The sequence below is a fragment of the Ovis canadensis genome, chromosome 5, assembly GCF_042477335.2.
Source record: "Ovis canadensis isolate MfBH-ARS-UI-01 breed Bighorn chromosome 5, ARS-UI_OviCan_v2, whole genome shotgun sequence".
Lineage (NCBI taxonomy): Eukaryota > Metazoa > Chordata > Mammalia > Artiodactyla > Bovidae > Ovis > Ovis canadensis.
Genome location: NC_091249.1, coordinates 31,484,067 through 31,498,334, shown reverse-complemented (window position 1 = coordinate 31,498,334; position 14,268 = coordinate 31,484,067). Strand labels below are relative to the sequence as shown.

The 14,268-nt window shown below is 44.9% G+C and overlaps 2 protein-coding genes and 1 non-coding gene across 12 annotated transcripts in view; 1 reads left to right on the top strand and 2 right to left on the bottom strand.

Moving 5' to 3' along the window:
- The window catches only part of SAFB2 (scaffold attachment factor B2), a 29,078-nt gene extending 25,181 nt beyond the window's left edge, over positions 1-3,897 (bottom strand). For all 5 annotated transcript variants that reach the window (XR_011257208.1, XR_011257209.1, XR_011257211.1 and 2 more), the window contains exons 1-2: positions 3,129-3,897; positions 2,001-2,085 (exon numbers count right to left, since the gene is read on the bottom strand). Coding sequence is in view for 1 of the 5 variants with exons in the window: in XM_069591389.1 (XP_069447490.1) it covers positions 2,001-2,085; positions 3,129-3,314 (271 nt within the window). In the remaining 4 variants the exon portion in view is untranslated. The remainder of the gene's footprint in view (positions 1-2,000; positions 2,086-3,128) is intronic.
- Positions 3,225-14,268, top strand: part of SAFB (scaffold attachment factor B) — a 60,963-nt gene continuing 49,919 nt past the window's right edge. For 5 of the 6 annotated variants that reach the window (XR_011257207.1, XR_011257206.1, XM_069591384.1 and 2 more), the window contains exons 1-2: positions 3,472-3,986; positions 6,909-6,993. Coding sequence is in view for 3 of the 6 variants with exons in the window: in XM_069591384.1 (XP_069447485.1) it covers positions 3,798-3,986; positions 6,909-6,993 (274 nt within the window). In the remaining 3 variants the exon portion in view is untranslated. Of the gene's footprint in view, positions 3,987-6,908; positions 6,994-14,268 lie in introns of all 6 variants that reach the window. The other variant, XM_069591385.1, reaches the window with a different exon arrangement.
- Positions 9,389-9,461, bottom strand: TRNAE-UUC (transfer RNA glutamic acid (anticodon UUC)). The gene has a single exon. It is a non-coding gene; the product is annotated as a tRNA-Glu (tRNA).

The following is a 14,268-nucleotide window of genomic DNA, read 5'->3' as shown; positions in this document are numbered from 1 at the left end:
GTCCAACTTTGTGGCAGACTCTGGAAATCCATTGGCTGATGCCTAGTAACCTTGAGGACCTAATTTTCAACCAGAACACCATGAGGACCTAGCACTTCGTATAACTAACCACATGCCCAGACGCCTCTGGAGAACACACTAGCTCTACAACCTGGAGGAGCTGTTTTCTGCCCCAGGATCTTGGGCTTTGGGGACTTCTGTGAAAAAGAAAGGTACCAGTGCCTTTCTAACCCCAACCTGTACTGGTAAAAACACTTTACACCAAAAGTAATTATTATCAAGGCTTCCCTGACACAATGCTAACTCCAAGTAGCTTTGAGCTGATCTATGCTTTAACTCATTCAGACATGTATTGGAAGCACTCAACTGTTTTTCTAATAATTCAAAGATTCCTTATAGGAGCCAAAATCATTCTGATGAGTAAGCCTAATCTCACAGTTTAAAATGAGCACCTACACACAAAAAAGTTTAAACTTTCAGCTATTCAAAACCAAACTTTCAGATATGGGTAACTCAGCAGAAAAGTACAAACAGGCTATCTGTATGTTCCTGCTGTAGACCCATCCCTCATGATTGGTTTGTTTCAACGGTCCATGTCTACTGCTGAAATACACAGTTTCACGAGCAATGGAAAGATACCAGTGTTTTAAACGTAAACCCCTTTAAACATAACCTAAGTCAAAAATTCAACCTTTCAAAACACATGCATAATATTTAAACAGTTCACTGAATTCTAGAAAAGTCATCCTGCTAGAAAAAGCTGTGGGAAATATAAATAGAAGTTGCGGAAAATGCAAAGTGTTTTCTTTTTACTTTCTGAGCAGCTGTATCCCACTGCCTGAAATTAGCACTTCTTTAGGTGAACGGGACATGGACAGCTGTGAAACCTTTCGTGCAGCACCCTTCAAGACAACAAGCCCGTCGTATGGGAGTTGCAAATTATGCCGTCCTTATCACAGTAAACTCTGAAAATGAGGACCACTGTTAGTGAGGTTCTCAAGCTTTTGCTGTCAACCATAAAAAGGAAAGGAGCACTGATACATGTTATACCATGGATAAACCTTAAAAACACGATGCTCCATGAAGGATGCCAGACATGAAAGGTCACATGCTGTATGATTCTACTTACATGAAATGTCTAGAATGCGCAAATCCTTAGAGACAAAACCTCAATTAGATACTGCTGGGGGCAGGGGGATGTGGGAACTGATGCTAATGGGGGATAGGTGATTCTTCTTGAGATGATGAAAATGTTCTAGAACTAAGAGTAGTGATGACCTCATAATCTTGTGAATATACTAAAAAGCACAGCACTATACACTTTAAACATGTGAATTATATTTAGATTTGAAAACAAAATATCACACTAGTAAAACAGGCAAATGTTCCAACAACCTATTTTGGACCCTAAAGAAGTTGGGTTCTATTGGGTCTGTCTGCCTGCTGTCATTTTCCTTGGTTTAAGTCCTATTTTTTGAACCAGGAAGACAAGTAGGTGCATCTGGTTGCTCAGGTCAGCCGGGGCAGCTTTTAAGAGTGTGCCTTACGCTAGTTCCTTTTTAATCCTAGAAACAAAAGCTGTAATGTTTTTAATTGTTGTTCAGTCACGAAGTCAAGTTCGACTCTTGAGAGCCCATGGAATGCAGCCTGCCAGGCTCCTCTGTCCATGGGGTTTTCCAAGCAAGAATACTGGAGTGGGTTGCCATTTCCCTCCTCCAAAGGATCTTCCTGAGTCAGGGGTCGAACCCACATCTCCTGCCTGGGCAGGAGGGTTCTTTACTGATGAGCCACCGGTATTTTACTTGGCACCTACAAATCCTCCCCAGCACTCTGACAGAGTTACATGTTAGGTGGTAGAAAAGCAAGCTGTTAGATGGAGGACAGTGAGGGGCAAAGGAGCGCTCCTGACTTGAAGGGCTAGAAGAACGCTAAAAAACCAGTTCTCTATATAAGCTCTCTTGCTGTAGATACCCCAAGCAGCAATAAGTTAAAGTGGATACCTTTCACTAATCTCTTTGTCTTCTTGCTTGTGGCTTCGAAGGCAATGCCAATTTCATCAGGATCCTGTCCTTCTTCCTTAACTGCCTGTTGGGAAGAGACAAAGTTGACAACACTGTTAAGAGCTGTGGGGCCCACACTGCTCTTCCTCTGTAACAATTTTCCAGCAACAAAGGCAACCCTTCCCTGCAAAGAGCAACTCTGTTTCTGCCACGTGGGCTGCCAGGTCCCCAGGCAGTAGGTGAACCCAGTACCACTTGGTTCTCTCTGGGCCCTTCACCCAAAAGAGGCTGGGGCTCACAGTCAGGGTTGATGGAGTTCCAAAACGGTCCCTAACCTCCACACTGTCTCAACTTTAAGTCAACAATGTAACAAACAGGTTACACTTGGTCTGGCAGCGGGCCAAGGGCTGAGCACTGCCCTTTGTGCTCAGGTTCACGGCAACAGTCTTCTTACCGTGCTTCAGGACTCCCCGATGAATTCACCAGGTTCCTACCCTCAAGAGCCTGATTCCATGAGAGATGACCACCCGCCATACCCAATTCTGTGTTCAATGCTGAGAAGTGGGGCAATGAATACAGGATGGTGCGATACAGGAAATCATGGACTTGGAACAAGTCTTCACGTGGGGGGGGCGGGCGCGCAACATCTTAAGACAGACCCAAAATGACAACAAAGCGCCAGCCAGATGGAGACCTGGGAGAGAAGCCGCCAGGTGCAGGGCACGGTGAACGCAAACGTCCTGGGCCAAAAACGGGCACATCGCTCCTTCCCGGGCAATGTCAAAGATTCTTCAATCATCCGCTCCGTAGGGGAGAAAACTGAGGCGCTGGTAGGGAACAGCACCTGTCCAAGGTCACACAACCCTGGGAGAAGTCCGGGGGCTACCCACGACTAAGACGGGCTTTCCGAACACTGAGATGACTGAATGGAAGGAGGCGACAAGGCACAGAGAGGGGCGGTGTCGGGCCAAGGTCACACAGCCGACCCGCGGTTCCTGACAGTTCGGACCGGAGTTCCCGACGAGAGAGGCAGGCGGGGGCGCCTCGCACCAGGCAGTCGCAGTGACAGGCCAGCGCGGGGGCGTTACTCGGTCTCTGGCGGCACCCCGGGGCCCCGGGCCGCCTCACCTTCTTGAGCCGCTCCATCAGGACGCTCTTGTTGCCGCCCGTGTCCAGGTTCCGCTTCTTCAGCTCCGCCCGCAGGTCGATGACCCGCAGGTCGCTGAGTCGCCGCGTCCCGACCTCTGAGACGCCCGAGACGACAGCGGCCGTGGCAGAACCCGAGTCGCTGGACCCTGCTAGAGTCTCCGCCATCCCGGGTGTGCTGTCCCCGCCAACTACTTCCCACACCGCCGGCGGCTGTAGCGGCTCTGAGCACAAAATGGCGCCGCCACAGAGGAAGACGCACTCGCTTCCTCCCGCCCCCTTTTCCGGCCGCGCACGCGCGCCGCCCGAATAGGCGTTCTTCGCCGCAGTCGGATGCTCGCGCGTCGACCAACCGCAGGCCCTCGGTAACAGTGCGCAGGCGCTGTAACTGCTGGACGCGAGCGTCTTGGCAGTTCGCGGCGGGAGGCCGGCGAGACGTAAGCGCCTGGAACCTCACTCGCTGGGCTCTCACTACGCGTGAGCAGGAGCGGCTCCGGGCGTTGAACCCGCGCCGGGTACGCCTGCGCAGAAGGGAGTAACGCCGAAGCCGTCGGAACGGTTCTCTTACAGGCGGCGCAAGTTCGTCCTGGGAGCTGTGGTAAACCCGGCCGGGTTCTGCGTGAAGTGGTAGGCAGAGCCAGCGTCCCTGGAATGGCGGAGTCTCTGTCCGGCTTAGGCGATTCTGGTGCGGCGAGCGCAGCGGCTCTGAGCTCCGCCTCGTCGGAGACCGGGACGCGGCGCCTCACCGACCTTAGGGTGATCGATCTGCGGGCGGAGCTGAAGAAACGGAACCTGGACTCGAGCGGCAACAAGAGGGCTTTGATGGAACGGCTTAGAAAGGTAGAGCTGGGGCCCTGGGGGTGGGTAGCAGGTGGGCCGGGGAACCCCAGCGGCCGCGATGACTGGCCTCCTGGCCTCGGGGTCCCGCCCCCCCGCCCGGTCCCGTTAGCGGCCTGCCCGGGGCCTGGCGCTCCCGGCCTGTCCCCGCTTCGCTGAGGCCCGAGCGGGATCGCCGAGCCCCGGCGGGCCCCGGCGCTGCATCGGGGCGAGAACAAGAAAATCTCGACGCGAACGGGGGAAGTTCGAGGTGGCGGGTGACATAGGCCGAGGGCTTGTGTTATCCGCATCAGCCCCTGCTTTTTAGGGCTTCCTTCGGCTGCTTTCATCCCGATCTTTGAGAGTGGACGCGGAACCTGAAATCCTCGCTCCGCCCGGGGAGTCAGGGGACTCGGCCAAGGTCCTTTGGCAGGGGAGAGGAGGTCGAGATTTGAACCCAGCGTGTGCTCGTTGCGGGAGCCTCCTCTGGGGCGAGAGATGCTGCTTTATCCGTTAGGGCCTAGAAGTCTAGAATAGGGGGGTGCTTGACGAAGTAACCTTATTAAGAGGGTATTGGGAGCGGGGTTGAGGGGGAATGGCTCGGGGACTTAGCCTGGCAGGAAAAGTGCTGCTGTAATAAAGACCAGAAATGAAACTTACAGTTAGACTTGAAGAGAACCTAAGGGCTCTGCCAGTCTCTTGACCCGATCTTGAGCGTGAAAGACATTTTAATCCTCTCTGGGTCTGTTTCTCCTTGTGTCCAAAAGAGAAAAATATTCTTAATCTTTAGAGTTAAGGAAGATGGCCCAAAATGTGCTTGGCATGCTACCTGTAGCATATAAACATTCAAAGTGCAATTGCTGTCACAATTAACTTTTCTCTCTGTATGCACTGTGTGGTATTTGCAATCTGGGTGTTACTGATCGCTGCCTTGGGGGTTCTGAGGGACGCGTTGGAAAAGCAGAGTTAGGTGTGCTTTTCTGCGCTCCCTGTTCAATGAGATTCTGGCGGCTTCTTTGTTTCACTGTCTCTTGTCTTGGGACTTCTCTGTGATCTCTAACTATGCCTTGTCACCTATCCCCAACCCCCCCCACTTCCTCAAGCAGTGCAGTCCGTGACTTTTTCCACCCTCTCCTGCCTCCCAAACAACAGAGGATCGGATTTTTGTTTGTTAATTGCCGTTTAGAGGAAGTGGGGATTATCTCCTATTGTCCAGATAAGGAAATTCAGGCTGGAGAGTGGTGAGTTACTTGCTCTAAGTCAGTAGTGCCTTTGTAACTCGAGTGTGTGTGTCTTTCACTATGGACGCTAGCTCCCTCTAAGCAAACAGGGCAGGCAGTTCGCCCACAGAAGTGTTTACCTGAAGAAGGTGCAAGGGGGGGAGAGTTGGAACCCAGGGACCTGTGATCCATGGTGTTACTAGCCATAGGGCCTCCTGTCAGTAAAGGGAAGTTGGTGGGGGGGTTGTGGGGGAGGCTTTAGCCATTGTTCCCCCAGATAGTCCACAAGCCTTCTATGCTGATAGGGTGGCATTGAACCTTCCTGTCAGGCTGTTGGTTGAAGCTGGTATGATCTTCCACCAGCATCTGTGGGGGGAAAAACCCATCCCTTCTTCCTCTCCTCTTCAGTTTCTTAGGGATGTGCTCAAAAATGCACAAACACCCATCTGCCATCTGACGCAAGCAAGTCTGGAAGTACTGGAGTTCTCTTCTACTTCTGTCACCTGTTGTTTTGTCTCTTCTTTGGTTTGTTTGTTTATTCTTTTAGGAAGAACAAAAGAGGGGAAGGTGGAGGTGACAACACACACAGAGTAGTCAGGCCTGCAAGGATGACGCATAGCCTCTAGCCCCCAGGGACAACCCTGTAAGCACTGCACCTGGACGAGATGACCTGAGGGGCTTTCTGTTTGAGCCCTCCTTCAGGCCAGGACAGAACTCCAAATCTTTCTGGCTCTAGCTTCTGAGAGAAGGGAGAGGTTTTTTTTTTTTTTTTCTTGTTACAGGTTAGGTGTGGAGCCCCCAGGCTTTGTTCTGAACTTAGACTTTACCAAGCTAGAATACTCCTGAGAATCTTTGAGACTTTTGAAACTACATACAAATAGAGTCGCATTTGAAATGGATTTAAACAGAACGTGGGCTCCCAGGACTATGCAGTAGAGAAAGGGTTTTCAAAAATCTGATTGTGAAGCCTGGTGTCTGGGGATATCAGCAGTGACAGGCTTGGTTGGTGTTCCTTTGATTGATTGTTTTGTGGGTTGTTTTTTTTTTTTTTTTTCCTCCTCTGAATGGCTTCTTGGTGGCCTACACAGTGCTGAGCATAAGTGGGAGGTAGTCAGGTGAAGGACAGGCTCTTGGAATGAGAAGTGGGACTTGCCAAGAGATCCTTATAATTGTTCAATGAAGGTTCCCTGGTGGTTGAGAGCAAGACCTCAGGAATCCGTCAGAGAGATGAGTGAGGGGGTGAAGTAGTCCATGTCCCATCCCACGCCATGTCCCATATTCTGTCCAGATGGTGCTAGTGCAGGTGTTAAAAAGGGATCAGGGAGAGAGTTGAACAGTACAGTGTTGAATAATGTCATAGGTAGTTTGGCCCAGGAATAGGGTCAGTCAGATTGTGGTGATAATTCTAAAAATAAGCTGACTGTTCCATGAGTGCTTGCTTTTTGTGGCTAATATGAATTCTCCTGACAACTTTCTAGGGTAAGAACTTTAATTAGCCCCTCATACCAGAGTAAAAAACAAACTCAGAACAATTAAATAAGCCTGCCTAAGACCAAGCAGCCAAGGTACGGTAGAATCATTCTACCTCTGGGGCCCTTGCTGCAACAGAAAGAAGGAGGAATGAATGAGTAGGGAGAGGCCCTTTCCAAATCAGCCCCTGAAGCTTCTGTGATAGTCAAGTCTTGTGTGCCTTTTTGGGTGAACTTTTCTTTTCCCTTCCCTTTAGGCAATTGAAGATGAGGGAGGTAATCCTGATGAAATTGAAATTACCTCTGAAGGAAATAAGAAGACTCCAAAGAGATCCAGCAAAGGTATGGAGGGTGATGTTAGGAACTTCTTTCAAACTGGCTTCCTCTGCTAATGTGCCTGTGGACTGCCCTGTGAATCTTTGATGGACCTTGAATGAAGGTGTGCATTTTCTTTCAAGATCTCTCCAGTGTGTTTTTGTTTCCATGGGATTTGGGAAGTCTCAGCACAGAAGAGGTACTGACACCTTTACTTATTTTCTTCTGTAGGTTTCTCAGCAGCTGTTGCTTATCCAGAGTCTTAACCTTCTTGAGGTAGAGAGTGTTTAGGATTACTTGAGTCTCAGACCTATTGCTCTGACTTGTGGAAAATTAACTTGCCTGCTAAATACCGCCTGGCCAAAACAGAGTCGTCACTTTTACAGATGCTGCTTTCAAAAACTTCATACCGCATAAAAGCCAGATTCCACATGGCATTAATGACCCTCACCATTGCCCCAGATGGTCCCTTCCGGCTTCTGCCCCCACCACCTTTCTTCCTCTATTACATCCACCTGCAGTCAGGTCCCAGACATGTGGTTTACTCCACCCACTCCTCATCTGTCTGCATTTGAGTCCTAGTTCAGGAGACAACTTCTGATCTCACCAGTAGCAAGTCTTATCTCCTTAGGTCCTCTGCACTGCTCTGGACTGAATTTCAGGTTGTTGAGGACAGAAGCTGTGTCTTCCTTGTTTTCCTACTTAGTATTTGCTCATGAATTACTTCCTAATTGAATTCAGTGACATCCAATTACTGTTTTAGGAAAGAATCAGCTAAAACTGGGCATTTGGGCTATCCTGAAAGTTCTCTAGGTAATTGGAGGTTTTGTTGCTCAGGCCCCAAAACAAAATGAAATACTTTCACCTGGCCAGTGGTGAAGACCTGGGTGTGAAATGTCTGAGAGGCAAGCACCAGTGTCAACCAGGTTGTGTGGTGTATTAGCTCTGGGAGAAGAGCAGTCAGTGACCTCACTTTGAAATCACAATGAAATCACTGTGTTCCACAGTTCATCATGCATTTTTCAATTTGCCCAAGTCAGTGTTTTTTCCAAAGCAGAGTACTTAAAAAATCAACAGACAGCACAATATTGTAATTATCCATTAAAAATAAAGTAAGGGGAAAAAATTCAACAGATAGACTGTTATGGGGCAGGGAAGAAATAGAGGCTGTGAAGCTCCTTTTTTGCTTTCTTTTTCTCTAACAAAAAAGAAATCCTTGTGTTAAAAGTTTTCAGGAAGACAGATAGGCATTAAATAAAGGAGGCAATCCATTGTTAAGATTATGGGCACATTTTCCCAGACTTCTGTGTGTCTAAAGTCACCTAAAAACAAATACAGAAGAATGTTCACACACCTGTGTACCTTTGTCTTTCCTTAAAAAATTGTTCCTACTGCACACAGTATTCTTTACTTTTTTTACTTAGCCTGTAAAGGGCATTTTCAATAGTGCTGAAAATAAAAACCTCATTTTTTTTAATAGTGAATAATCTTTCTTTGCATGATTGTACCACAATTGAGTTCCTCAGTCTTATTACTAGACTATTTGTTCCAGTTTTCAGCATGGCCGTGAACCAGAATACCTCTGCTGAACGAATATGTTTTTGTTAACTAGAGAAGTAGAATTTTTGGGTCAAAAAATGTGTGCATTTTATTTTAAAAATAGTTCTTAACAAATAGTTCTCCAACAGGCTGTACTGGTTAATAACCAGCACCATCGGGGAATGGCAGAGGGTGCCTGTTTCTTTAAATTCTCACTTAATGCTGAATATTATATCTTTTTAATGTTGCCTCATATATAGAAGAAAAATATCTCATTGTATGAATTTCTCCACAGCTAAAGTTTTTATTTCTATTTCTTCACAGGTTAAACAGTTTCTGATAATCGACTGCCTTTATTTTCTGAATTGCTTTTTCATGCCTGTTGCCCATTTTTCTGCTGGGTTGTTAGTCTTACTGACTTTTGATAGTGCTTTCTCTCTATAAAATGTCACAATTGTTTCTTCCCAGTTTGTTATTTGATTTAACTACTTTGTGGTGTTTTGGTCTTTAAAATTTTAGTCTTTAATACAGGCAATGCAGTCAACATACATGGTTTCTAGATTTTATGAAAGTTGCTCAGTCGTGTCCAACTCTTTGCGGCTCCATACAGTCCATGGAATTCTCTAGGCCAGAATACTGGAGTGGGTAGCCTTTCCCTTCTCCAGGGCATCTTCCCAACCCAGGGATCAAGCCCAGGTCTCCCTCATTGCAGGTGATTCTTTACCAGCTGAGCCACAAGGGAAACACAAGAATACTGGAATGGGTAGCCTATCCCTTCTCTAGTGGATCTTCCCGACCCAGGAATTGAACTGGGCTCTCCTGCATTGCAGGTGGATTCTTTACCAACTGAGCTATCAGGGAAGCCCCACAGTAGAGGACAGCACGCCTGAACAGAGACTTGAACCCTGGACCCTCAGATTGAAAGTCTGATACTCTACCTACTGAGCTATCCAGGCTCCTATTTTAGGAGCTGTCCAGGCTCCTAGATTTTTCCTTGTATATTGAAAGACTGTCCTTTGCTTTAAATTGCTTTTTAAAAAGTCTGCATTATGGAGTAATATTTATTGTTTTATGTTGAGTTTGTTTGGAATTTATCTTTGCATGTGATGTGAATGAAGTAAGTAGGGATCAAAATATGGATTAAAAAATATATATATATAATGTATTTATTTGACTGTACCGGTCTTAGTTGCAGCATGTAGGATCTAGTTATCTGACCAACAACTGACCTTGCATTGGGAGCGTGGCATGTTAGCCCCTGGACCACCAGAGAAGTTCCAATATGGGATTTCTATTAAATTTCTTATGCCCTTGCCCAATCAATCATACCACCTACCTGTCCCTCAGGGGGAAAAAAAGTGATTACTTTGACCATAGATTAGTTTTGCCTGTTTTAAAACTTCATCTAGAACCATTCAATATAAAGTTGGGCAGGTGCATCCCACTTGTGGGAATCTTAGTTCCCTGACCAGGGATTGAACCCAAGCCCTCAGTAGTGAGAACATGTAATTCTAACTACAGGACTGCCACAGAATTTCCAGTACAAACTCTTTTGTGTCTGGTGTCTTAGCTTGGAGTAATTATATTTTGCAGTTAAGGTTTTAGCTGAAAACAGAGGTGTTTTTTTTCCTGCCCTGTTTGAACAAATTCAAAATTGTTTGAAATTTGGTTGTTTTAATCAGAATCCTGGAAACCATGAAAAGTGGAAGTGTTAGTTGATCAGTACAACCCCATGGACTGTGGCTGGCCAGGCTTCTCTGTCCATGGGATTTCCCAGGCAAGAATACTGGAGTGGGTAGCCATTCTCTTCTCCAGGGGATCTTCCCCACCCAGGGATCAAACCCCAATCTCCTGCACTGGCAGGCAGCCTAGAAAGCATAACTCAGGTAATTTCAGCATTCCTCCAAAGTAGTTTTACACCAGTACTTTGTTCAGCTCTTTTAGACTCTTTTAAAGTAATTAGCAACAGAGTAATTTAACTAGAAGAGCAAAGTCAGCATGTTTGTTTTTAAAACTATTACCGGATTGTGTGTTGGAAGCATGCATGCTAAGTCGCTTCACTTGTGTTCGACTCTTTGTGACCCCATGGACTGCAGCCTGCCAGGCTCCTCTGTTCTTGGGATCCTCCAGGCAGGATTACTGAAGTGGGTTGCCATGTCCAGGGTGTCTTCCTGACTCAGGGATCAAACCCACATCTCTTACATCTCCTGCATTGCAGGCGGATTCTTTACCTCTAAGCCACTGGGTTATTGGGTTGTTTTTGTTTCTTTTGACATGATATCTCTTCTTTCTTTTTTGAAAATAACTATCAAATACATTTTAATAATTGGCAAAATTTTGAATAGATTCTTCACAAGAAAATATAAATAAATGGCCAATGACCACATCAAAAATTGCTTATCATTAGCTAACAAAGAAATGAAAAGTAAAGTGATTTGAAATACTAGAAAACAACTGTTTAGAAGATATAGAAAAACAAACTTCCATACCTACTTCCACCTACTGCTGTAGAATATGTAAAATGATACAGCTATTTTGAGAGAAAAATTGGCACATACAAAATTAAAAATTCATCTAAAATGTTAATAAAACCCAAATTATTCAGCTCCTCTATCATTAGCCAAAATAAATGAAAGTGTAGATCCACAAAAGAATTTGAACATGAATGTACAGTATATCTTTTTTTAGGAGACATAATTTCATGCTTAGAAATGATGTAAGACTAATACAAGAAATTCTCATAAATTCTCACCCAGATTCCCCAGAAGTCATTTTTACATTTGTTTTAACCTTTTCTTTCGCAACAGAGAGAGGGAGGACAGAAGAGAGGGATGGAGGGAGAAAGAAAAGGATAAAACAAGTGTAATATATATAGTTTTCCTTTTCTGCTGAACTACTTGAGAATAAGTTACAAGTACGTGTGCCCTTTTGTCCCTACACTATAGTATTTTCTAAAAACAAGAACATTGCATAACTATATATGTAGTTACCAAGATCAAGAAAGTAATATTGATATAATACTGTTTGCTAGTCTTATTTAGATTTGGTCACTTGTTCCAACAATATTCTTCATAACGCAAAAGAAAAAAACTAGGGTCTTGCATCGTCTTCAGTTATCATGTCTTCTTGATCTCCTTTAACCTGCAGCACTTCCCAAGACTTTCTTTGTGATTGTGACAGTACTGTTTTTTTTTTAAAAAGTACAGACCACCTATTTTGAAACCTGCTTTTCAATTTGGGTTTTATTGGAGGGTTTTGTGGAGGGGGGTTCCTCTCATGATTAGGTTCAAATTATATTCTTTTGTCAGAAATACCACCAGAAGTGTGATTTTTCTGTTTCCCTCCTAGGGGCACATCCTGACAGTTTGTGCAAGTGACTTAGGGGTATTGGTTGGGTTGCTCCATAGAAAAGTTTGTAATTGTGTCTGTGGGGAGGGTGCCATATTCTGTGCAGTGCAGCCAAAATTTTTTTTAGAAGAAACTGTAAAGAAAAATAAACTTAGCTACTTGAAAGTCTTAAAGTTTTAAGTCTTTCTTAATAAAACATACCATGTTGCTAAGTCACTTCAGTCATGTCCGACTCTGTGCGACCCCATGGACTGCAGCCCACCTGGCTCCTCCATCCATGGGATTTTCCTGACAAGAGTACTGGAGTAGGGTGCCATTGCCTTCTCCGAAAACATACCATAAATAGATACAATTGGGAGAAAATACTGCAATACACTAATATCTAGAAAGCATGAAATATTCCTACAAATTAACAAAGAAAATAGACAATCCAGTAGAGAAAGGACAGAGATGATGAATAGGCAGGTCACAGATGAAAGGAAAGCAAACAAGGCCTATGATCAAAAAAGATTTCCTTGAAGGAAAGCAAATAGGATAATTTTTGCCTATTACACTGGTAAAAATTTACATAATTCTCAATATCCCACATTGACCAGGAGGTGAGGAAATGGGAAGTCATTGGAAATGGTAAATTAACAAAGCTGCTTTCGGGAGAGGGGTGACTAAACTAAGGAACTCTGTAGCATGAAATAAATGATGGGGCTGAATCAATGTATAAGGGCAAGACAATTTTCCAAGGCTTTTATTGAGTAACAGAATGTATGTACAATATGATTCCATACATAACAAGTTTATTTCCATTTGAATGGTATGTGTGTAAATCTGAAAGAAAATGGTTTCAAGGACCACCAAACTGCTATCAATGGTTACCTCTTAGAAGTGCAACGGAGAGAAGGAGAATAACTTTGTCATGTATTTATTTAGGAGGGTAGGTCTTTTATTAGTAAAGTAAAATTTACCATTAAGTGGTATGAGTCTTTTAATGAGTTCAGTTCAGTACAGTTCTGTTCAGTCACTCAGTCATGTCCAACTCTTTGCGACCCCATGAATTGCAACACGCCAGGCCTCCCTGTCCATCACCAACTCCCGGAGTTCACTCAGACGCACGTCCATCCAGTCAGTGATGCCATCCAGCCATCTCATCCTCTGTCGTCCCCTTCTCCTCCTGCCCCCAATGCCTCCCAGCATCAGAGTCTTTTCCAAAGAGTCAACTCTTCGCATGAGGTGCCCAAAGTACTGGAGTTTCAGCTTTAGCATCATTCTTTCCAAAGAAATCCCAGGGCTGATCTCCTTTAGAATGGACTGGTTGGATCTCCTTGGAGACCAAGGAACTCTCAAAGAGTCTTCTCCAACACCACAGTTCAAAAGCATCAATTCTTCGGTGCTCAACCTTCTTCACAGTCCAACTCTCACATCCATACATGACCACAGGAAAAACCATAGCCTTGACTAGACAGACCGTTGTTGGCAAAGTAATGTCTCTGATTTTGAATATGCTATCTAGGTTGGTCATAACTTTTCTTCCAAGGAGTAAGTGTCTTTTAATTTCATGGCTGCAGTCACCATCTGCAGTGATTTTGGAGTCCAAAAAAATACAGTCTGACACTGTTTCCACTGTTTCCCCATCTATTTCCCATGAAGCGATGGGACCGGATGCCATGATTTTCGTTTTCTGAATGTTGAGCTTTAAGCCAACTTTTTCACTCTCCTCTTTCACTTTCATCAAGAGGCTTTTTAGTTCCTCTTCACTTTCTGCCATAAGGGTGGTGTCATCTGCATATCTGAGGTTATTGATATTTCTCCCGGCAATCTTGATTCCAGCTTGTGTTTCTTCAGTCCAGCGTTTCTCATGATGTATTCTGCATAGAAGTTAAATAAGCAGGGTGACAATATACAGCCTTGACGTACTCCTTTTCCTATTTGGAACCAGTCTGCTGTTTCATGTCCAGTTCTAACTGTTGCTTCCTGACCTGCATACAGATTTCTCAAGAGGCAGGTCAGGTGGTCTGGTATTCCTATCTCTTTTTAGAGTTTTCCACAGTTTATTGTGATCCACACAGTCAAAGGCTTTGGCATAGCCAATAAAGCAGAAATAGATGTTTTTCTGGAACTCTCTTGCTTTTTCAATGACCCAGCGGATGTTGGCAATTTGATTTCTGGTTCCTCTGCCTTTTCTAAAACCAGGTTGAACATCTGAAAGTTAACAGTTCACGTATTGCTGAAGCCTGGCTTGGAGAATTTTGAGCATTACTTTGCTAGCATGTGAAATGAGTGCAATTGTGCGGTAGTTTGAGCATTCTTTGGCATTGCCTTTCTTTGGGATTGGAATGAAAACTGACCTTTTCCAGTCCTGTGGCCACTGCTGAGTTGTATGTATGAATATATTTGTGTAAATCAAACAAATTTTGAAAAATA